Source organism: Anomalospiza imberbis, chromosome 12 (assembly GCF_031753505.1).
Source record: "Anomalospiza imberbis isolate Cuckoo-Finch-1a 21T00152 chromosome 12, ASM3175350v1, whole genome shotgun sequence".
NCBI classification, from domain to species: domain Eukaryota; kingdom Metazoa; phylum Chordata; class Aves; order Passeriformes; family Viduidae; genus Anomalospiza; species Anomalospiza imberbis.
In genome coordinates this window covers 20,286,818-20,308,454 of record NC_089692.1, presented here as the reverse complement: position 1 = coordinate 20,308,454, position 21,637 = coordinate 20,286,818, and the positions used below count along the sequence as shown (strand labels likewise).

The 21,637-nt window shown below is 65.6% G+C and overlaps 4 protein-coding genes across 12 annotated transcripts; 2 read left to right on the top strand and 2 right to left on the bottom strand.

Moving 5' to 3' along the window:
- The first annotated feature begins 952 nt into the window (after positions 1-952).
- On the top strand, positions 953-3,982 carry LOC137481488 (cadherin-1-like). The gene is made up of 9 exons (XM_068203253.1): positions 953-1,069; positions 1,151-1,270; positions 1,363-1,518; positions 1,593-1,737; positions 1,812-1,987; positions 2,057-2,146; positions 3,197-3,339; positions 3,557-3,692; positions 3,825-3,982. Exons 1-9 carry the CDS (start codon positions 1,031-1,033, stop codon positions 3,912-3,914), a joined length of 1,095 nt encoding a protein of 364 aa, XP_068059354.1. The 5' UTR covers positions 953-1,030; the 3' UTR covers positions 3,915-3,982.
- Positions 3,961-11,167, bottom strand: GAS8 (growth arrest specific 8). 5 transcript variants are annotated; one of them, XR_011003507.1, is made up of 12 exons: positions 11,132-11,154; positions 10,596-10,679; positions 8,966-9,163; positions 8,610-8,816; positions 8,246-8,300; positions 7,618-7,823; positions 7,245-7,412; positions 6,867-6,953; positions 5,732-5,941; positions 4,598-4,663; positions 4,140-4,354; positions 3,961-4,107 (listed from the first exon to the last, which is right to left on the bottom strand). XR_011003507.1 is itself a non-coding variant. In XM_068203248.1 (12 exons), the coding sequence occupies exons 1-11, from the start codon at positions 11,132-11,134 to the stop codon at positions 4,205-4,207; spliced, it is 1,404 nt and encodes a 467-aa protein (XP_068059349.1). In that variant the 5' UTR covers positions 11,135-11,167; the 3' UTR covers positions 3,961-4,127; positions 4,160-4,204. The 5 variants fall into 5 exon arrangements, 4 of the variants coding, with proteins under 4 accessions (XP_068059349.1, XP_068059348.1, XP_068059347.1 ...); XM_068203248.1 differs by having other exon boundaries at positions 3,961-4,127; positions 4,160-4,354; positions 5,732-5,935; positions 6,891-6,953; positions 11,132-11,167; XM_068203247.1 differs by having other exon boundaries at positions 3,961-4,127; positions 4,160-4,354; positions 6,891-6,953; positions 11,132-11,166.
- Positions 11,168-11,670: 503 nt separating this feature from the next.
- On the top strand, positions 11,671-15,168 carry DBNDD1 (dysbindin domain containing 1). Of its 2 annotated transcripts, XM_068203254.1 has the most exons (5): positions 11,690-11,828; positions 12,811-12,941; positions 13,890-14,036; positions 14,411-14,551; positions 14,639-15,168. In XM_068203254.1, the coding sequence occupies exons 2-5, from the start codon at positions 12,893-12,895 to the stop codon at positions 14,806-14,808; spliced, it is 507 nt and encodes a 168-aa protein (XP_068059355.1). In that variant the 5' UTR covers positions 11,690-11,828; positions 12,811-12,892; the 3' UTR covers positions 14,809-15,168. The 2 variants fall into 2 exon arrangements, with proteins under 2 accessions (XP_068059356.1, XP_068059355.1); XM_068203255.1 differs by lacking the exon at positions 12,811-12,941 and having other exon boundaries at positions 11,671-11,828.
- A 356-nt stretch (positions 15,169-15,524) lies between these two features.
- DEF8 (differentially expressed in FDCP 8 homolog) lies at positions 15,525-21,327 on the bottom strand. Of its 4 annotated transcripts, none has more exons than XM_068203250.1 (12): positions 21,143-21,167; positions 19,505-19,620; positions 19,298-19,380; positions 19,067-19,216; positions 18,711-18,852; positions 18,473-18,637; positions 17,858-17,985; positions 17,298-17,411; positions 16,844-16,924; positions 16,502-16,642; positions 16,294-16,403; positions 15,525-16,216 (listed from the first exon to the last, which is right to left on the bottom strand). In XM_068203250.1, exons 1-12 carry the CDS (start codon positions 21,157-21,159, stop codon positions 16,114-16,116), a joined length of 1,350 nt encoding a protein of 449 aa, XP_068059351.1. In that variant the 5' UTR covers positions 21,160-21,167; the 3' UTR covers positions 15,525-16,113. The 4 variants fall into 4 exon arrangements, with proteins under 4 accessions (XP_068059351.1, XP_068059353.1, XP_068059352.1 ...); XM_068203252.1 differs by having other exon boundaries at positions 19,067-19,186; XM_068203251.1 differs by lacking the exon at positions 21,143-21,167 and adding an exon at positions 21,273-21,327 and having other exon boundaries at positions 15,525-16,403.
- Positions 21,328-21,637: the final 310 nt, after the last annotated feature.

Here is a 21,637-nt window from a genome sequence, read left to right as displayed (position 1 = left end):
GCCCTGGACCCCTCAATTACCCCCGGGACCCTCCTACCGAGGGTTCACCCCCTACAACACCCCCGGCAATCCCCGTTACACCGCGGTACCCCTCTGGAAACCTCCGGCAACCCCCGATGCAACATCCCGATACCACCCGAGTACCCCCGGTATTCCCCTGGAACCCCACAGCGATCCCCGGTACCCCACGTTACCTCCCAGGCATCCACCCGTCAAGATCCAGGCACAGCCCGGTACCCCTCGGGCACCGGCCGGTACTGGAACCTTCAGTACCCTCCGGGCACACCCAGCACCCCTCTGAAATCCTCCTGTCAATCCGCAATACCTCCCGGGAACCCTGGGGCACGGCCTGGTAGCCTCTTGGAACGCCCTGGCAGCCCTCGGCAATCCGCGATACCTCCCTGGTCACCCCCAGTTACCCGTCGGGCACGTCCCCGGTCTGTACCCATCGGCATCGCCTTGGAGCCCCCCGGCACTCCCCGGTAGGGCCCGGCAATGCTCGGGCACTGCCCACTCCCTGCCGGGCACCCCAGGTCTCTCAATGCCGCCCCCCGGTGCCCCCCCAGCCCCTCAGCGCAGCCCGGTGGACACGCCCGGGCATCCCGGTATCTCCAGGCTCCTTCGTGGTCCCGCCATTCGTCCCTCCCGGTGTTCCCATGGCACCTCCCACCACCAAGCAGGAACAGCCCCCCCTCGCCATTCCTCCGTGCCACCCCCGGGTGCCTCCTCCCCCTTTGCCGCCTGTGGGTGCACTGGAACTCTCGGGGGGGGGCTGTGTGTGCCCCCCAGCCCCACTGCAGTGGGGGTTCCCATGGCCACCGAGGGACAGCCCCGGGGGGCTCCTGGACTCCATCGCCCCCCCAGCCTGGAGCAGCATCTCGTGTGCTGGGTCCCCCCATACGGCGTCCCCAGACCCCCCCGGGGCTGGCAGCTCGGGAAAGCCGGTTCTGCTTTCCTGGCCAAGGTGCCTGACGCAACAGGGAAGGTTCCCAGCAGGCACCTGGGGGGAACGGCCAGTGCAGCTGCAGCCATGGCACCCTGCAGCTTCACCCTCCTCCTCCTCCTGCTGGTAGGACCATCGCAGTGGGGCCCAGCAAGGTGCTGCACGGCCATCCCCCGTGGCCACGCAGCCCTGCTCTCCATCCCACAGGACATGCTGACCTTCCCAGAGCATGGGCACGGCCTCCGGCGGCAGAAGAGGGACTGGGTCATCCCTCCCATCAACTGCCCTGAGAATGAGCGGGGGCCCTTCCCCAAGAAGCTGGTGCAGGTATGTGTCCCCACAGGAACCAGGCAGGGTCCAGGGGCGTCCCCAGAGTGCTGGGACATGTCTCCACCCGCTTGTTCCTGCCTCGCTGCCAGATCAAATCCAACAAGGACAAGGAGACCAAGGTTTTCTACAGCATCACGGGGCAGGGAGCGGATACCATCCCCGTGGGTGTCTTCATCATCGAGCGGGAGACGGGGTGGCTGGAGGTGACAAAACCCCTGGACCGGGAGGAGAAGGATAAATACGTGGTGAGTGAGGTGGCATCTGTGGCGGGACGGGGACAGTCCTGGGGACTGCACACACACTGACTGTGCCCTTGCAGCTCTACTCCCACGCCGTGTCGGCCAACGGGCAGCCCGTGGAAGACCCCATGGAGATCATCATCACCGTCACTGACCAGAACGACAACCAGCCCGTCTTCACCCAGGCAGTTTTCCACGGTTCTGTGCTGGAGGGAGCTGAGCCAGGTGGGATCACTGCCACCACCTGGCAGGCAGCACTGGAGGATGTGTGACAGGTCAGCAATAACCACCTCCTCCAGGCACATCGGTCCTGCGGGTGCTGGCCACCGACGCAGACGACGCCGTGAACTCCAACAATGGTGTTGTGAGCTATTCCATCCTGAGCCAGGTGCCAGAGAAGCCCCAGCCTGGGATGTTCACCATCAACAGCAGCTCTGGGCTGGTCTCCGTGGCCGTGCCAGGGCTGGTGGCAGAGGTAAGCCCCGGACTCAGCCCCCACGGAGCTCATCCCCCACTTTTTGGGTGACACAGCCTTTTGCCACAGGTGGTCCCTGAATACACACTGGAGATCCAGGCTGCTGACTTGGGGGGACACGGGCTGCGAGCCACCGCCACCGCCCGCATCAGGGTGCAGGTGAGACGCTAGCCCCGCCGGTGCCCTGGCGGTGCAAAGGGCAGGGCGAGGCTGTGGTGAAGCCGGTGCTGGCTCCTGACAGCCCCACGTGCCCGGCTGCAGCAGCACTGATGCACTCCAGGTGCTTTCCGTGGTGGGAGGTGAGACTGGGATGGCAGCTGTGCTGTGCTCCTCCTGGCCCGGTTCCCCAGCTTCCCACCAGGCTCTGGGCCACTAGCCTCAGGGCCACGGCGCTGCCGGAGTGTGGGTGCCAGCGGGGCTCCTGGGAAGCCGCCCGTGCCAGCTCAGCCCAGCCGGGGAGGAGCACCCGGTTCTGCGGGAGCCCCGTGCCAGGATAGCGGCATCCAGCCACGCCAGCTGCACAGGGAGAGGCCGCGGCGCCAGGAAGGGAGGCCGGGGATGGCGTTTTGTGTGGGGTCACCGGCCACAGGTCCTTGGCCGAGTGGGACAGAGGACAGCCAGGTAAGCTCACCAGGGTGCCTCTGTGGCACCCCCACATCAGCCACTGCTGGTGTCGGGCTGGCAGCGGGAGCTGGTCCGGCTCCAGAGAGGCTGCCTGGTCCTGCCGGCTGCTGACACACAGCCCCGAATCGTGCTCCCATCCCAGCCTGGGAGCTCCCGGAGAAGAAGGGGCCTGGCTGCCCCCAGCAGTGCTGACCTTGACGCCAAACAGCTCCAGAGAGCTGGGCAAGGTCAATGTCCGCCCGCTCGTGACACCGCGGGCAGGGATGGGGCTGCTGGGACAGGGCTGCTTCCTCGTTGGGTCCAGGCTGGCTGCTGTGCTGTGCCCAGGCCCACCAGGACAGGCAGGTGAGCAGGGAGCATGGTTCTGCCATGAGCACAGAGCCCTGCATCCTGGTGGGAACCAGCTGGCTCCCACACACCGTGGCTGCGGTGCCTGGGGCTGAGCACCGTGGCATCACGTGGAAAGACGTGGATTTCCATATCCCAGCTCTGGGGAAGAGTGAAGTGCGGGGGCTTGGCTGCAGCACAAGAAGGCAGATGGTGCTGCCAGGACAGGTCCCAGCCCTGCTTCCCCCTCTGCCACAGGCTGACGGCATGTCTGAGGTGGGAAAGGGCACTCTGACCACCCACGTGCTGAACACGGCCACGGGGCTGCCAGCAGCCGGCCTTGTTGTCCGCCTGGCCCAGCTGCAGGAGCCAGGGCCGCAGTGGACGGAGCTGGCGCAGAGGTAGGAGAGCTGTTGGCACTGGAGTGGGGCAGGGACACTGCTGCCAGTGCTCTGTGAGCTTGGCCAAAGGCTCCTGGCACAACTGGCTGCCCAGCCTTCACCTGGGGTTTGTTTGCTGGTGGGAGGGCTGGTGCTTGGGGGTATGGGCAGGGCAGGTTCTGGGGTGGGGCAGGGCTGTGTTTTGGGGTACAGCAGGACTGCCTTGGTCTGGTTTCAGGCACACAGACGCGGATGGGCGCTGCCAGCCCCTCCTGGCACCAGGACAGGCCAAGGCTGGCACCTACAAGCTGCACTTTGAGACAGCTGAGTACTGGCAGGGACTGGGGCACACCAGCTTCTACCCCTTTGTGGAGGTATGGAGTGTGGGGAGACTGGGAAAGGGGACACAGCATGACTGAGGGCTGGGGCCAGGCTCACGGGGCTGCACTCCCCTGGGCCTCACTATGGGAAGGGATTCCCACTGCTGTCTCCTCACTCCCCCTCAGGTCGTCTTCATCATCACCAACCCGGCACAGAAGCTCCACGTCCCGCTGCTGATCAGCCCCTACTCCTACACAACATACCGGGGCAGTTAGAGGGGCACAGCCTTCCCCTGGGGACGCAGGAATAACGCCACTGATGCCATTAAAAACTCCAAACAGCACCGTTTGTCTCAAAAAATCACCTTCCACTTTGGTGGGAACAGAGGTAGCCCCAGGGGCAGCCTGGTGGGGTGGGTGAGATGCCTGGAGGCCTCCAGCTGTGGTCCCCCCGTGGGAGGAGAGGTTCCTGAAGATGCTCACTGGGGTCTATTTAAAGACACGGAGCAGGAAAAGAGCACAGCCCCACTACCAGTGTGCCAGTGGGACCCTCAGTGCTGCCAGCATCAGGTGGGCACTGAAACGAGTCCAGCAGGGCCCTGCCCCAGTTCCTGCCCCGGGAAGGGGAAGGACAGTGGCTGGAAACCCAGGTTGTCCAGGGGGATGCCAAAGGCCGTCAGCTTTGCCTCGAAGGTCTGCAGCATGTCGTTGTGTGCCTGTGAGGAAAGGGTCCCTGTCAGCCCCTCTGTCAGCAGAGGAGAGCTCCCTGCACCCCCAGTCTCATTTCCAACCTCCAAGCCAAAGCCATGGAGTCACAGAATCATTTGGGTTGGAAATGCCTCTAAGCTCACCAAGTCCAACGGCTCCGCCAGCACTGCCAAGGCCAGCACTGACCCACGTCCCCAAGTGCCACATCCACACGGCTCTTAAACCTGTCCAGGATTCCTCCCCGCCCTTACCTTGCAGACTCTGGCCAGCTGGAGCTGCAGGTCCTGGATGGTGGCATTCTTGGAATTGAGCACGTCCTGCAAGGGGAGATTGGGATGAGGCTGCACTGCCCAGCCCTGGGGACATGCTGGCCGTGCCACCAGCGGGTGTGGCGTGGCAGAGCACACGGAGGAGCTGCAGCGCCAGCGGAGCAGCCAGCAGCAAGGCCTGGCAGGTGGCCACCACCCTGCCCCCTCTGAGTGGCACTGCCAGGGACAGCCAGCCCCGGGCAGGGACAGGGAGCTCCCGGATGAACACCACAGCCATCCCGGTCTGCCCCGCTGCGCGGGGAGTGCTGGCAGCACCTGCTCCAGCAGCACCATCCTGCTGCCGCGGCACCACGGGAATTACAGGGAGCCAGGCTCCCCGAGGCAGCTGAGAGGAGGAATTCAGGGACCCCAGCAGCTGCAGGAGAGCCCGACGCCAGTGATGCCATCCCAGGAATGTGTTTTCCTTCCACCTGCTGGGAGGTGACACATCCGCCACCGCCTGTCCCATAGGCCTGGTATGCATCCCAGAGCATCCCAGAGCTTCCCTGACTCCCCCTGCAGCAGGGACCTGGGTGGGGACAAGCAGGAGGGCACCAGGTGGTGGAGCCCTTGTTCCCTGTGTCTGTGCCCAACCCGCAGCAAGCGCTGCTCCCTGGCTCCAGCTGCGGCAGGAATGTGGGTCTCCAGGCTCTCTGCAGAGGTATTTTTAGCACGGCAGACACCGCAGAGCCCCAGGATCCTGTCTGCACTGTCCCCATGGCCAAGCGAGGCTCACCAGGAGCAGCCCCCGCTGCACATAGCCCCTGAGTGCCACTGGACCCGCTGGCAGTCAGCTGGCTGTGTGGCAGTGCTGGCAGTGCCACGGAGCCTGCAGCCATGCTCCTCAAAACAGGCCCCACCTGAGGGATAGATCAGTGCCAAACTCTGACACCCACACGCTCCGCTCTCGAGGCACAGCCGAGTGCCCCGCGGCACCACACGCGGCCCTGGAAGTGCTGGGAACGAGTGACGTGCCACCTACAGCCACGCAGGATGGGGACTGGTGCTTTCCAGGGGCAGCAGGCACCCCACAGTGGGCTCTGCCCCCCAAATCCAGCCCTCGCCGGGCCCCAGTACCTCCAGCTTGTGCGAGACCAAGGAGAGAGCGCTGGGCTCGAGGTTGGAGGCTGCAACGACCTCGCTGAGCTCCACCTCCTTCTGCTCCAGGAGGGTGAGGAGTCCGTGCAACTTCCGCTCCAGGAGCAGGTTCTTGAACCCCGTTTTTTGCTGCACCTCGTTAATGGCTCTAGTGAACTTCTGATAGAGGTCGTCTCGCTCTTCCTGGACCTGCTCCGGGAGGCAGCACAGTGTCACAGCACCCTCAGGACCCCAGGGGACACGGGGGCCTGCACAATGGTGTGGAGCACAAACACGGCAGAAAACTGGTCCAGCAGCTCAGCCTGGCCGTTCCCCACGGCACCTGCAGCCCACGGGGAAGGCAGGTGCTGCGGCACAGCTTCCCCCCTCCCTTCTTCCCTCGCTCTCTCCCTCCCTCCATGGTGCAGCACCTGCGCTTCTCCCTCCTCCTCCTCCTCCCCTCCAGGCATGGAATGCCCCAACGGGCTCCCTGCAGCACTAATTCAGACCCCAGCGAGGGCCCCCGGCACACGGGGGTCTCTCCTCTCATCCCCACAGCTGGCAGCAGTCCTTGGCTCACAGCTAGTTAATAAGTGTCCTAATTAGGACACAGTCTCTCCTCCAAAGCCTATTTCTGAATGCTCTGAATCTGGCGCTGTCTTAATGATGGATTGTTAATGAGGCCTCGGATCAATGTTCATATTCCTGGGGATTTCTACGAATTGCAAATGAGCTCTCTCCTGCCTCAAAAGATTTATCTGGGTTAGTGGGGGGGAGCACTCGCTCTGCAGGGCTCTTCCCGAGCACCCCAGAACGGGAGGGAGCGACCCTGGAACGCTGGCAGAAGGAGGGGCCCGTGGCTCTGCCCCACACAGCCCCGGCAGCCCGGGGCCCCGCTGGAGCGTGCATGATTGCTTAGCAAAGGACAAGGCCAGGCCTGTCTGCTGACCGTGGGAGAGGCTGGAGCTGGGAGCAGCTTTGCTGGGAGCAGCGGTTATCGCCCGACTCTGGATTAGCTTTGGAAAGCCCTGGGCTAAGCACGGCCGCTGCTAAGCCCCACGCCCTGTCCTCTGCAGAGGCTTTGGAGAAGGTTTGGAGAGGGAATGGGATGCCCAGCTCTGCCTGCAGGTCTCACCTTACTGAACCTCTGCTCCAGCACCTCGTGTTCCCACTGAAGGTCCTTCAGTTCCTTCTGGGTGATTTTCAAATGGGCTTTGGAGTTCTGTGAACAGGAAGGGAGGGTTAAAGATTGTCTGGGAAGTGTTGGAGATGTGTTCTAGGAAGAGAGGAGAGTGAGCAGCAGAGAGAAAACCAGGCGGCACCCACACCAACCCCCCTGCAGTGGGGCTGGTCTCCCTTCCAGTCTCTCTTTGGATCCCCATCTGAGATCCCACAAATACACAGTAAGCAGAACAGGACTTGCTTTGCCCAGCAATCACAGCACACCAAGTGGCAGAGGTGAGTGTTTTCCCTCCAGGAACGAGCCCATGAAAGGACAGGGCTGGCCACTCACCATCAGGGCCTCCTTGTCCCTGTAATAGTGAACCAACTTCTTTTGCAGCTCAGCCACCAGCTCCTGGGCCTCCTGCAGCGGCTCTGTCAGCCCCTTGTTCTCGCGCAGCACATCTGCCTTCTCCTTTTCCAGGGCAGCCTCCTTCTTCTTCAGGTCTTCTACCTGCTCCTGTTCTTGGGAACACAAGTGCTGGCTCCTGGGAGCTGCCCAGCCCCTCAGAGTCCCCCACACCCTCAGGACACCCTCCCCACTCATGTGCCGGTGTACAGGCCACCAGCAGCACCCACACTGACACCTGGGAACTGCCAGATCCAGCTGACACCCTGGCAGGAGCAGTCCCTGGGAGGAGCGGTGACATGGGGATGGGCAATACCTTCAGGAGGTTGATGAGTGTCAGGTTTTTGGTGGTGATATCGTTGTAGTAGTTCTTGATGGCACCAAAAGCCCCCTCGTGGTTCCCCATCAGCTCGCTGATCTGGGTGTTCTTCCTCTCCTCCAGCTCATGGATCTCTGTCTTCCTCCGCAGGTCCATCTCATCCCGCAGTGCCTGCATCTTCCTGGTGTACTTGGCCTCCATCTCTGGGGGGAAAATTGTCAGAGCTGGGGAAAAACTGGCTGAAACTGGGGAGGAAAAGTGACCAGAATGGGGAAGGGAGGAAAAACAGTCACAGGATACTGAGGGAATACTTGCCAAAACTGTGTGGGTTGGGACCAGCTGGAATTAGGAGGGAAAAACAACCAGAACTGAAGGGCAAACTAGACTGATCTGGGGAGGAAAACCAGCTGGAACTTGTGGGGAAAACTGGCCAGAACCTCGAGTGGGGGAGATCAGCCAAAAAGGGTGGGGAGCTGACCAGAACTGGGAGGAAATAATGGCCAGAACAGGGAAGGGAAAAATGGCCAGAACTGGGGAGAACCTGCCCATGTGCTCAAGGTGCTGCTCGGGAACCAGAAGCAGCTCTCCCTGTCACGTTCCTGTGGGATCTGCCTCATGCCCTCACCTTTGGTCTGCAGCTCAAAGTCGCTGCGTAGCCGGGCCATCTCCTCCTCATGTTTCTGTGAGGAAGAAACTCCGTGTTGGAAGAAACAACCAAATCCCAAGCCAGCCCATCCCCAGGGATTCCCTCCTGCTCTTTGGGAAAGGATTCTGATCCCATGTTGATGCAAACAGTGGCTTGTAGGTTCTCCAGCTGCTCTCACAGCTCCCCACTGTGGGAGAGGGGTCACCCAGGAATCCCTTCTCCCCATTCCTGCACCAGAAATCCCATCTCACCCCACAGAGAGCCAGGGAGGCGAGATCCCACTCCTGCTCCCACGCTGGGGTGAGGCACCTCACGGGTGGCTCCAGCCCAGCCAGGGACATACCAGGCAGAGCTTTGTAATGGCTGCCTCATTGGCCAACTCCTGCTCCTTCAGCCTTATGTTCAAGGAGCGCTTCTCTTTCCACAGCTCCTGCTCCTGGTCCCAGTGATCCTTCTGGGCCCGCCTCAGGGACAGGACTCCCTCTGCCTTCAGCTCCGTCAGGTTCTCCTGCTGCTCGTGCAACAGGTGCTTCACCTTCTGCTTGTACACCTAAGGACAGGCCAGAGACCGGGTGAGGGGCTCAGCAGGACACCAGGAGCTGGGATGCTGGTGAGACATTCCTGGATCACATCCTGCCCAGCTCCTCCTCCTCTCGTCCTCAGAGTGCCCAAGGCTCACCTGGAGCCCTTCAGCCCCACCTTGATCTCCAGCTGGTGCCGCTCCTCTGCCTCCTCCATCTCCCGGTCCCGGTTCCGCAGCTCTGCTTTCCTCTCCTCCAGCTCCCGGCGGGTGATCTCCCAGAAGCTCTGGATCCTGTTACACTCCAGCTGGAAAGAGTTCCGCTCCTGCCGCTCCCGGTCCAGCTCCTCCCGGAGATGCACCATGTGCTCCAGCAGCTGCCAAGCCAAGAGAAGACACAGGTAAGGGGGCAGGGAGGCCTTGGACAGGTGCCTTTGGGGACTCCACGTCCCAAACCCGGCAGGATGTGGGGATTGTCACCGGTGTGGAGCTGTGGAGGTCCCTGACTAACCCAGCAGCTTCTGGAAAAGGAGTCACAAACCCTCATCCGCCCGGGATGGGGCTCTGGCTGGCAGGGTCCAGTAACAGCATCCTCAGGTATTGGAATAAAACAAGAGAGACTCCATTTCCTTCACGTGGGAAAAGCCCAGTCTTTATTCACATAACTGATTTTATACCGTCTTCACAGACCTCATGCGCAACATCTATTGCCTGGTAGTTTTCTTACCACTTTGTTTATTGGTCAGAAGGTGATTTGTGTGTACTTCAGGTTGTTTACATTTTTCTTTTGTGGGTTGTCATGGAATAGATCTAATGTTTATGCAGGTGCACTTATTTTTCACCCAAGAATAGGTTGTTATGTTAGCAAACTATTCATTCCAAGTTTGTTTTTGCATGGGAACTTGCAAAGTACTAGCTGCACTTAGAAGAAGTGACAGGCTAACCATCAGCTTAACAGAGCAGGCCTGGTTTTGTGAGGCCTTTCTTTTATAATTCTTCTACCTGTCACAACACTCAGGTGCTTAGATACTTCTGGTTCATGGAATTGTTTGGGTTGGAAAAACCTCTAAAATCAAGTTTAACTGTTCCTCCAGCACTGCCAATGCCACCCCTAACCTTGTCACCAAGTGCTACATCCACATGACTCTTAAATCTCTCTAGGGATGGGGACTACACCTCTGCCCTAGGCAGCCTGGGCCAGGGCTGGACAATCCTTTCCAGGAAGAAATGTTCCTAATATCCAACTTCAACCTGCCCTGGCCCAGCCTGAGGCCATTCCCTCTCCTCCTGTCCCCATTCCTGGCAGCACAGCACGACCCCCCCGGCTGTCCCCTCCTGTCAGGGAATTGTGCAGAGCCACAAGGTCCCCCCTAAGCCTCCTTTCCTCCAGGCTGAGCCCCTTTCCAGCTCCCTCAGCCACTCCTCGTGCTCTGGACCCTTCCCCAGCTTCATCTCCTTCTCTGGGCCTGCTCCAGCCCCTCTTTCTTGTCCTGAGGGGCTCCAAGATTCCAGGTATGGCCTCAGCAGTGCCCGGAACACAGGGCTGGAGAGCAGAGGGTGGGATGAGGAGGCTGCTCCTTCCCAGAACAGCAGGAATCACCGGCCCCGGCCCCGGCCCCGGCCCCAGCCCCGGCCCCGGTCCCGGCCCCGGCCCCAGGCAGGCGCCAGTGACACACACCCCGGCTGCTCGGCCCTGTCACCCTCTGCAGCTGTTGTCCCCAGAGCTGGGCCAGGCGCCACGCAGGGTCCCCCGGGCTGCTCCTGCCCGTTCTCCCCCCTCCTCCCCAGGGGTGGCCGGGCACCGCTCACCTGCTCCCTGCTCATGTCCTCCGGGGCCAAGGCATCCACCACCGCCGGGCCTTTGCCCCCTTTCCCTGCTTTCTTTTTGGGTGCCTGAGGACAGAAAGCCAAGCACAGGAGGGGAATGAGTGAGGAGGAAACCGTGCTGCTCACGGCCCCCGTGCCGGTCCCGGAGCATCCCTGCTCTCGGGGCAGGGACGGGGGACAACGGCGACACGGAGCCGGGGGCGCCGGGAGCGGCCTGCAAGAGACTCGTGCGCTGCCACGGCCGTGTGAACCCCTAGGCACAAAACACCTGTACCCCAAGTAACGCCTGAGCGGCATCACCGCAGTGCTGGGAACGGCGCCGGGGGGCTCCGTGCCCTCCCGGGGAGCGGGCCGGGACCGGACGGGGCTCGCAGACATCGGAGCGCGGGGCTCCACCGCCCTCCCCTGCCTGCACAGCCCGGCTGGCGGACACGCTTCAGCAGCCGCCGCAGTTCTCCCCCCGGCCCCGGTTCTCCTCCCGGGCCCGGTTCTCCTGCCGGGCCCGGATCCACTCTCACCATGGCGGCGGCCGGCGGCACCAGCGTCTCCGGGCAACGGACGCCAGATCCCGCGAGAGGACGGCGAAATCTCGCGAGAGCGGCGCGGCGTGAAGACACGCCCCCTAGCAACGCTACGCTCCGCCCTGGCAACGGAGGCGGGGCCGGCGGGACCGGGAGAGGACCGGGAGGGCACACCGGGGAGAAGCGGGGGGACATCGCGGGGACCGGGCGGGGAGGAAGCGGCGGGGAGCGGTGTGAGGGAACGGGGGAACCGGGGGAACCGAGCGGTTCGGGGGAACCGGGGGGGCGGGGGAGTTTGGGGAGGACTGGGGGGGACAAACCCGTGGGGTCCCGTTGTGCCGGGCCCAGGCTCCTCCGGCCCCGCGCCCACCGCTGTGACCGGGGCTGTCCCCACAGCGGCGGTCCCCCAGCTCAGCTCCCGCACCCTCCAGTCCCCGTTGCACCCCCGGTCCCCGTGTGCCGCCCCCGCTCTTCCCGGTCCCCTCCGCGCCCTCTCTTGTCCCGCCGGTGCTCCCGCCCCTCGGCTCCGCCCATCCCGGTGTCCCCACCCCCGGTGTCCCCGCCCCCGCCGCGGCGGGCAGGACCGTGCGGGCTGCGGGCTGGCACCGGGCCCGCCCAGCACCGGACCGGCACCGGCACCGGCATCAGCCCCGACCCCGGCCCATGGCGGCTCCGGCAGCGGTCGCCACCGGAGGTGAGGGCGGGGAGCAGAGGGGGGAGGCTCGGACCGGCACGCCCATCACCGTGGAACCGGGCCGGGCCCCGCGGGGCGGACGAGGAGATGTAGGGCGGGGGTGCCACGGGAAGAGCTGCATGGGGGGCGCATTGGGGTGCAAAGGGGGGCGTGGGGCCGAGCTGGGGGTGCCCGGCTGCAGGGGGAGGGGGGCTTGGGGGGGGCGGGGGCAGGACATCGGGGGGCTTTTGTGCAGGGAGAGTCGGGGATGGAGGGAGAGAGCAGTGGGGTACCCGCAGAATGTGGAGGGACACGGGGGTGTTCCGGGGTCTGAGGGAGCACTGGAGTGCCCCGGGGACTTGGGGGGCAGCGGGATGCTCGCAGGAGGTGGGGGTGCAGTGCGGTGACAAGGGGAGGCAGTGGGGTGGCCAGGTGGTCACACGGCGCAGGGGAGCGCACTGGGGACTTGGGCTTGCCACGGGGTGCCCAGGGAATGGGGGGGCACAGTGGGGTGCCCGGGGGTGTAGAGGAGCAGTAGGGGGCTCACAGGACATGCAGGAACTCTGGGGTGCCCAGGGGACGTGGGGAGCAGTGGGGTACCCTGCAGACATCCCGCACAGCGGTGGCAGTGCCGGTGTGCGGAGGGCCTTGGGGACAGGGAGGTGGCCGTGCTGGTGCAGCTGAGGGGGCCCAGAATTCTGGGGGGGGCTGCACCTGGCGACAGAGGCGGTGCCGGGGCTGCCCTGCACGCCCGTCCCTCCCGCGTGTGGCCCGCACACAACTGTGCCGTAGCCGCCAGCACGGGACAGCCCCGGCCGTGGCACCGGGGGAACGGCGGGACACCGGGCTCGTGGGGGCACGGTGCCACTGGGGCGGGCTGCGGGTGCCGTGGGGTGACCGGTGCCGTGGGGTGCCGGTACCGGCGGCTGCCCGGCTCTGCGGTTGCCGTGAGTCAGCACACGTCGTGCGGGGGAGATCCCTGATCCGGCCCCGCTCCCGCCAGGCAGCCGGTGAGCCCAGGCCGGGGCGGGCGGTGACTCTGCTCGTGACACTGCTGGTGACACGGCCGGTGGCACGGCGGGACCATGCAGGCGGAGGCCAGAGGCGAATTCTGCAGCCGGGACCAGCGCCCTGGTGGGTGGGGGCGTGGTGCGGGCAGGGGGCCGTGCTCCTTACGGTGACACGGCACGGTGTCACCCACCGGGGCTGGACACTGCGCGGGGCGAGGTGGCGGGAGCGGGCAAGAGCAGGCAGGGCCCGTGCCCGCCCCGGGGGGATCTGCTCTGCTCTGGAGCGCGATGAGGACCCCATTTCCCGGCCCGAGGGAACGCACCGTCAGTGCGGGGTGCTTGATCCCCCTGCGGGGTCAGGATGTGGCAGGGCCAGTGTCGGGGCAGAGGGCTGCGGTCCCACTGGTGTCCTGCCGATGTCCTGCAGCTCCGCGTGCCAGCAGCAGGAACGCCCCATAACATCCCTTTCCCCTTTGGGTTGGAGGTCTCTGACCCTGCCCCGCTGTCACCGTCCTGGTGGGAGGGAGGCGATGCCCATCCCTGTGCCGTGTCACCCGGTAACTCAGTGGTGGCATGGTTTGGTGGTGGCACGTGCTGCCAGGGCACCAGCACCGACCTCGGGGGGACAGGGTGCTGTGTGCCCCCGCGCTGCCCTGGGCACACAGGGCCTCCTCCCAGTGCCCCGAGACACGGCTGTGCCCCGCTGTGTGCCACAGCCACGGGCTGTACCACCACCGTGTGCCACGGCCTGTGCCATGACCGTGGCCGTGTGCCACGGCCGCCTTGTCCCTCCGGCTCTTCGCGGGGACAGTCCCAGCACAATCCGCCCTTGTCCGGCCCCGGCACAGCCTGCGCTTTGTCTCGCCGACACAAAGGGGCTGCGCGGGGAGGGGGGCGCGGGGCGGGGGGTGGGGGCTGCCAGCTTCCCACACGAGGGTCTCGGCAGCTCTGCCCGTTCCCCCGCTCCTCCCCGGGGGTCCTGCTGTCCCGGCCCCTTAGCTGGGCAGCCCGCGAGCGCTGGGGGCCCCAAAAGGAGCTGCCCTCACTGACACAGAAGGTGCTGATGTGGCAGAGCTTGGCAAGGAGCCACTGGTCCCGGAGCGCCCCGCAGGGACGCCCACGCACGGGCCGGCCCAGGAGACCCCCCGAGTCCCCGCGGAGGAGCAGGGTGGCATCCCCATCCCCAGCGCCGGCCTGCTGCAGGTCACTGAGCGCCGACGTGAGTGAGGCCCTGAGCTGGGGTCCCTGTCTGTCCCTGCCAGCTCCTGGCATCCCTGCCTGTGCCTGAGGTCCCCTGCTTTGTCCCTGGGATGTCTGCCTGCCCATAGCATCACCTGCCTGTCCCCAGCACCTCGGGTCTGCTCGGCGGTTTCCTGCCCATCCCTGAGAGTCCTCTGCCAGCCCCTGGGGTCTCCTTCCTGTCCCTGGGGTCCCCTGACACCCCTAGGGTCCCCTGCTAGCCCCCAGCCAGTCATGGTCCCGCCCAAGCCCCTCTATGAAGGGTGTCGTCCCCCCCAGCTCCCCAAGCAGCAGACCCCCGCCTCCCGCACTGGGGAGAGCAGTGGGTCCCCAGCCTGTCGCCGGTGCCCGCAGAGCCCCTGAGCAGCGTGTCTTCGCTGGAGGTGCACTTCGACCTGCTGGACCTGACGGAGTTGACGGATATGTCGGACCAGGAGCTGGCCGAGGTCTTCGCCGACTCCGACGAGGAGAACGTGGCCGGAGAGACGCCCGGCGGTGAGCGGGGGTCCGGGGCCGCCGGTCCCGGGCTGTCCGCCCGTCCCGGTGCGTCACTGACCGCCCACCCGCCCGTGCGTCCCGCAGGGCTGCAGCCGCCGGCCGTGCCGCGGGCCGGGTACCTGCGCTCGCCCTCCTGGACCCGCGCGCGGGAGCAGGGCCGGGACAAGAAGCACCTGAGTGACCCCGAGCTGCCGCCGGGACCCCCGGGACCCCCGGACGCCTTCCTGCCCGTCGAACGCCCGCGGGAGCCGTAGGGACCAAACCCGCCGGGGGATACCGGGATACGCCGGTGCTGGTCCCGTCGGTACCGATGGAGCCCGTTCCCGGGCGCAGGACTCCCGCTAGCCCGCCCGGAGGGCAGAGGCGGCCCCAGCCCCGCGGCGGGGACGTACCGGGCTGCCCTCAGCCGGTGGCCCACGGCCCCGGGGGGAAACCGGGCCGGCCCCGCCGGCCCCCGGGGGCGGCACGGCCTTGGTTGCCGGGAGCGGCGGATGGGGCAGGACGGGACGGGTCGCACGGCTCAGCGCGGCCCGATGGAGCGCGGCCGGTGCCGGTGCTCGCCCGGTTCTGATGTAGCAGTGCTGTGATCCCGTAAAACCGACCGACCGACCCACCGCCGGCCTCTGCCCGTCTGCGCCGCCGCGTGAGGGAGCGGGAGGAGTTGGGGGCAGCGGGAAGGAGGGTGCCCGACCGTACCGGGTACCGGGGCAGCGTGGCCGCGGCCACTCTCGATTGGCGGGAGACCGGCGGTGACTGCGGCACATCCCCGACAACGTCGCGCAGTGCAATTCTATCCCGCGGGCCGCGCTGGCCCGCGGACCGGCCCGGGGCCGGGTCGGTGCCGGTGCTCGCCCCCGGCAGCCCCAGCCTCGGCGGGAGCTCCCGGGCTGCCACCCCCGGGCATTCGCACATTCTGCCCGTGCCCCCGGTGCCCCCCGCCGCCGCCCGAAGCAGGGACACGAGTGCTGGGTTGCGCAAAGAGGCTCGTTAATGCTACAGGAACCACCGGGGAGAAGGGAGGCAGCGGCTCCACCCCGCACCCGGTCCAGCCCGGGGAAGATCCCGCAGCATCCCCCCCGGGGCTCGGCCCCGGTAACGGTGGCGCCGTGGGCTGGGGAGGGACCAGAGTCCAGTATTGTCTGTGGGAGGGACTCGGTCCCATCCCGGTGCCAGGGCTGAGCCCTCCTGCCAGCACCTGTCACTGCAGGACAGGGCAGCGCCAGCCCTGGCCCGCGCCCATCCCTGCCCGCAGCCCAGTTCCAGGCAGGGACTGCAGGAGCCGCTGCAGGGCCTTTACCGGATCCCAGTTAACCCGATCCTGGATCCCAGTTAACCTGATCCTGGCCCCCCCGGTGAGGCTCTCCATGCTCCCGGTAATGCCTGGGGTCCTGCAGTGATTCCCTCCCGGCAGTGCTGCCGTGTCCATGAGCAGAGGATCCCAGAGCCAGGACCACCCCAGTCCCCAAACCACCACTGGGCTGATTGTGTCCATCCCAGGGCCCTGTGGTGGGTGGGGGGCAGTCCTGGGCCTGAGACCCCACAATGGGGCCAGACCCCTCTCAGGGCTCCACCTCCGTGCCAGAGTCCTGGAACAAGGATTGCTTCCGCAGGCTCAGCCGGGCGCACCGGGGGCAGGTGGTGGAGTTGTCGTAGTAGCAGTCCCTGGAGAGGGAGGGGACAGTGTTGGGTCACCCCCTGCCCCCCCCATGTCCCCACATCCCGCCCCAGCGTGTGGGTACCTGTGGAAGACGGCAGAGCAGTCGGCGCAGACCGAGGTGTGGCTGTCGAAGGGGAAGAGCACGTCGCCCTCCCGGCACAGCTCACAGACAAAGCCCTTGGCCTGGCATCTCTGGGGGAGCAGGCAGCAGGTGACAATGGTGACCCTGCCAGTCCTCCACTGGCCCCACGGGGGTCTCCCCACGGCTCTGCCCCCCACCATGGGCTCACCTCGCAGTCCAGCTTGATGTGCTTGGCAAAGAGCGTGTGGATCTCGGTGAGGGAGCAGCCGAGGCGCCCGGCCTCGATGTCGATCAGGTCCTGCAGCGAGTACATCTCGTCGTTCTCCACAAAGTGCTGCCGGTCCTGCAGCTGTGGGCAAACGGGGCACTGTGACCGCCACCGCTGTGTGACCGCCACCGCTGTGTGACCATCACCAAGGTGTGACCACCACCACCGCTGTGTGACCACCACCGCTGTGTGACCATCACCGAGGTGTGACCGTCACCAAGGTGTGACCGTCACCAAGGTGTGACCACGACTGCCACGCCTGGCCCTGGCCCCCAGCCTGACCTGCAGCAGCAGCCGCGCCTCCATCGCCTCCTTGCAGGTGATGAAGTAGGGCTTCATCAGCAGGATGTCCTGGCGCAGCTTCTGCGGGGGACACGATGGGGGAGAGAGTGGGAATGGGGACAGGAATGGGTGTAGGGGCAGGGATGAGACAAGGGCAGGACAAAGGGCAGTGGCAGGGGCAGGATGAGGATGAGGATGAGGATGAGGATGAGGATGAGGACAGGGTTGTTAATGGGATGGAAACAGGAGCATGACAAGAAAAAGACCAGATTGGGTCAAGTTCATCCCTGTTACAGTCTGGGCACCCTCTGCCCCAAACTGCCCACCCCACCTTGCTTCCTCTCTGTGGGACCCAATGGGGGCCACCGGGGTCCCCCCACCTCCTGCTCACTGCACGGGCCCTCTGTGGTGTCCCCTGCCCTTGTGGGGTGTCCTCCCCAGAGCCAGCACTCACCCGGATCTCCACCAGCTCCTCCACGTAGTTGAAGAGCAGTGGGTTGATCTCCCGCAGCTTCAGCACCGGCCGTGACACCATCAGTGCCAGGTACCTCATGCTGCACCGTGACACCTGCCCAACATTGCCAGGGCCACCGTCAGCACCTGCCAGCCCTGCTGCCACCCCCCACTGACCCCTGCCAGGGACCCATCACAGGGACACGGCCCTGGGGACATGGCTTCCCCTCAAGTGGTCTTTGCCCAGCAACCCCCATAACCAGGGACATGGCCCCTATCACAAGGGGTTTTGTCCCCCAGGTGACGTCTACACAAGGCCATGGTCCCCAGGGACATGCAAGATCAGGGATGGGATCCCCCAAGCGACCTCTACCAAGGGACATGTCCCCAGGGACCCCCATGACAAAGGACACAGCTCCCAAGTCACCTCTACCCACAGAAACACCTCCCAGGGACCCCCATGAACAAGGACATGCCCCCCCAGGTGGCCTTCACCCAGGGCCACTGTCCCAAGGGACTCTTGTGACAGCCCAGGGCGCCTCCATCCCACGCCAGGGGCACCTTGCGGGGCTCGAAGTCCCAGTTGTGGATGGCACGGGCGGGCACCACAGCCAGGTCGTTCCAGTGGCAGCTGGAGCAGTAGTAGAGGCCGGTGTAGTCGCACTGCCGGGCCTCGCTGGGCACCCCCCCTGTGGTGGCACAGGGCTGGCATGGGGCTGGCAGTGGCACCGCCCTGCTCTCTGCTCACCCCACACCCTGTGCGTGCCCCCGGGACACCCAGCAACACCTGGGGACACGGCAGGGCCCCAGTGTCACCTTCCTCAGATCCCCATAACTCCCAGCCCCCGCAGCCCAAACCTTCAGCTCCTCCCAGCCCTACACACCTCCCAGCCCACCGCCCCTCCGCCCCAGGCAGCCCCAGCAGCTCCCCCAGCCTCACAGAGCCCCCCAAGGGAGCTCAGCCCCACAAGCTCCCACCTCCCCTCATCCTCACAACCCTTCAGGAACCCCCCAGCCCTACACCCCCCTACCCCACAGAGCTCTCAGCTCATCCCACAGAGCCCCCAGCTACCATCTCCCCCCAGCCCCTGCAGCCCCCCCAGCCCTGGTTTCCCTAAGCCCCACAGAGCCCCACAGCCCCAGCCCCCCCAGCCCCCTGGAGCAGCAGGGGCTCACGGAGGGAGATGGGGGCCCGGCACTCGGCACAGCGGTAGTCCTGGCTGTCCAGTCCGCTCTCGGGGCAGATGCTGAGCTGGTACTCGGCCTGGTGGCTCACCTGGGCCCGCACGCACGGCCGGCTCACCAGCGGCAGGCACTTGCTGTGGCACCGGTAGTAGCAGCCTGGGGGGCACAGGGGGTTGTCAGTGTGGGGATGGGGCAAACAGGGACGTGGAGGGGGGTGTCCCTGACCCACCTGTGCAGGTGTACCAGGTCTGGATGAGCCCCCAGATGATGGTGCTGCACTTGTCACACATCTGCTTGACGCTCTTACTCTTCTCCTTGTAGAAACGATGCTCCAGGACCACCCGGATGTTGGGCTCATCCTCACCGGGGTCCTGCAGGGGGAAAGGGAGGGCAGAGAACTAAAGAATCATGGAACGGCTTGGGTTGAACCTTAAAGGTCATCCCATTCCATCCCCTGCCATGGGTGGGGACACCTTCCACCATCCCAGGTCACTCCCAAGGCCTGTGCAACCCCCCAGGGATGGGTGCCAGCACGGAGCCCCAGTCACAGAGACCCTCTGGCCCCAGCTCCAGCCTCAGGCCCACCTTCAGCTCCTGCAGCTTGAGGCGGAGGTGGATGAGCCGAACCACGGCGTCCTTCTGCCGCTCCGAGTGCTCGGGCAGCGCCAGGATCACCCGCTTGCACTCCTCGATGGCCCGGCGCAGCTGCGGCACGTCCGACGCCAGGATCAGCCCCTGCCACCGCCACCGGAGGAGGAGGAGGGTGAGCTGAGCCCCCCGTATCCCCCCCATCCCCACAACGCCCTCCCCACTCACCACGGGGCGGGAGAAGTGGTCCTCGGCCAGCCCCAGGTCCAGGGCGCCCTCGGGGTCCCCCGGGGTGGGATCCGGCTGTGGGGCTGCGGAGAGGGGGTCTCAGGGGGGGCTGAACCCACCCCCAAATGGGGGGTACCATGGAGGGGCTGGGCCTGGCTGCCCACCCCGGTGTGGGACAGGGAGTGGGGCGGGGGAGTCGGCACCCACCGGGGGCCGGGGATTCTCCGTCGGGGCGCTCCAGCTGCTCAGGGCTCTTGTTGAAGGGGTTCAGGTGGGCCTGGCGGAAGCGGGCCAGCCGCTCATCCGACGCCATTGCCACCGTCCTGCCGGGCAACGGGCACTGCCTCAGTCAGCCCAGCACCGGCAGCAGCACCGGCACTGGCAGCCTGGCATCGACACCCCTGCACTGGCACTGGCACCAGCACCCCGAATACCATCACTGGCACCCAAATACCATCACTGGCACCCAAATATCATCACTGGCACCCCGAATATCATCACTGGCACCCAAATACCATCACCAGCACCCCAAATACCATCACCGGCACCCCAAATACCATCACTGGCACCCAAATATCATCACTGGCACCCAAATATCATCACCGGCACCCAAATATCATCACCGGCACCCCGAATATCATCACTGGCACCCAAATACCATCACCAGCACACCAAATACCATCACCGGCACCCCGAATACCATCACTGGCACCCAAATACCATCACTGGCACCCAAATATCATCACTGGCACCCCGAATATCATCACTGGCACCCAAATACCATCACCAGCACCCCAAATATCATCACTGGCACCCAAATATCATCACTGGCACCCAAATACCATCACCAGCACACCAAATACCATCACCGGCACCCCGAATATCATCACTGGCACCCAAATACCATCACTGGCACCCCAAATATCATCACTGGCACCCAAATACCATCACTGGCACCCCGAATATCATCACTGGCACCCAAATATAATCACTGGCACCCCAAATACCATCACCAGCACCCCAAATATCATCACTGGCACCCAAATACCATCACCAGCACGCCAAATATCATCACTGGCACCCAAATACCATCACCAGCACCCCAAATATCATCACTGGCACCCAAATACCATCACCGGCACCCCAAATACCATCACTGGCACCCCGAATACCATCACCCCATCACAGGTACTTGCACTGTATCACCAGCACCCGCGCCCTGGCACCAGCACAGTCACCCCATCACAGGCACCAATAGCACCTCAGCAGCACCGACACTGTCACCGGCATCCTGTCATGGCACTGATGTCCCAGCACCGCGCTGGCGTGCCAGCACCAGCAACACTGTCGCCAACACCTTGTTACCAGCACCGGCAGCCCGGCACCAACACCCTGGCACTGCCACGTCCCCACCATCAGCAGCACCCCGGTACACCCACCGGGGGTCCCAGCACTGGCACCGACACCCCAACAGCACCGCTGAAACCCTGCCATGGGCACTGACACCCCCACACCGACACCTCGTCGCTGCCACCGACACCCCGGTACACGCACAGAAACCCCAGCACTGCCACCGGCACCGACACAACGGGACAAACACCGACACACCGGCACTGCCACCGACACACCGGCACCGGCGGTCTGTCACAAGCACCAACACCCCAGCACCGTCCCCGTCCCCGACACCTCGGTGCTGGCACCATACCCCGTCTCCGTTCCCGTCCCTGTCCCTGTCCCCGTCCCCGTCTCCGTCCCCGCGGACGGACGCGTCTCTCCGCCTCCCACGCCCGTGCCCCCGCCCTGTCCCGCCGCCACCGCCCGCTTCGGCCCACGGTCACCACGTACCGGTACCGTCCACCCATCCCGGCCCCCCGAGGGCCCCGCTGTCCCCTCCCGTCCCCCGCTGTCCCCCCGCTGTCCCCTCCCGTCCCCTCCCGGCCCCGCAGCTCCCCCCGCGCGCCCCCGCCCCGCTCACCGCCGCGCGCCGCCGCGCCCGCCCGCGCCCCGCCCCCCGCGAGGCCACGCCCCCCGCCCCCTGCCTGCCCCCGCCCCCTGCCTGCTGCCGCCCCCTGCCGGCCGGCAGACCGCACTGCGCCGCGCCGCGCCCGGGCGGGGCCGCTCCGCGACAGCGGGGCCGCTCCACGACACCGGGGCCGCTCCGCGACAGCGGGGCCGCTCCGCGACACCGGGGCCGCTCCGCGACAGCGGGGCCGCTCCGCGACACCGGGGCCGCTCCGCGACACCCGCACCGCGCCCGCCCCCACGGCCCCGGCCCCGCCGCTGCCACCGCACCGCGCCCGCCCCCACGGCCCCGGCCCCGCCGCTGCCACCGCACCGCGC

Excerpts from the sequence above, each read along its gene's own strand:
- DBNDD1 (XM_068203254.1), top strand. The coding sequence starts at position 12,893 with ATGCAGGCGGAGGCCAGAGGCGAATTCTGCAGCCGGGACCAGCGCCCT. Across the intron at positions 12,942-13,889 it reads CAGCCGGGACCAGCGCCCTG|AGCTTGGCAAGGAGCCACTG; the intron begins GTGGGTGGGGGC and ends CTGATGTGGCAG. Across the intron at positions 14,037-14,410 it reads GCAGGTCACTGAGCGCCGAC|AGCCCCTGAGCAGCGTGTCT; the intron begins GTGAGTGAGGCC and ends CGGTGCCCGCAG.
- LOC137481488 (XM_068203253.1), top strand. The coding sequence starts at position 1,031 with ATGGCACCCTGCAGCTTCACCCTCCTCCTCCTCCTGCTG. Across the intron at positions 1,271-1,362 it reads TCCCCAAGAAGCTGGTGCAG|ATCAAATCCAACAAGGACAA; the intron begins GTATGTGTCCCC and ends CCTCGCTGCCAG. Across the intron at positions 3,340-3,556 it reads TGGACGGAGCTGGCGCAGAG|GCACACAGACGCGGATGGGC; the intron begins GTAGGAGAGCTG and ends GTCTGGTTTCAG.
- DEF8 (XM_068203249.1), bottom strand. Across the intron at positions 19,381-19,504 it reads CGGAGAATCCCCGGCCCCCG|CCCCACAGCCGGATCCCACC; the intron begins GTGGGTGCCGAC and ends CCCTCTCCGCAG. Across the intron at positions 17,986-18,472 it reads CCGGGCCCCCATCTCCCTCC|GGGGGGTGCCCAGCGAGGCC; the intron begins GTGAGCCCCTGC and ends GTGCCACCACAG.
- GAS8 (XM_068203245.1), bottom strand. Across the intron at positions 8,817-8,965 it reads GGCACCAGCTGGAGATCAAG|GTGTACAAGCAGAAGGTGAA; the intron begins GTGGGGCTGAAG and ends GCCTGTCCTTAG. Across the intron at positions 6,954-7,244 it reads GGGACAAGGAGGCCCTGATG|AACTCCAAAGCCCATTTGAA; the intron begins GTGAGTGGCCAG and ends TCCTGTTCACAG.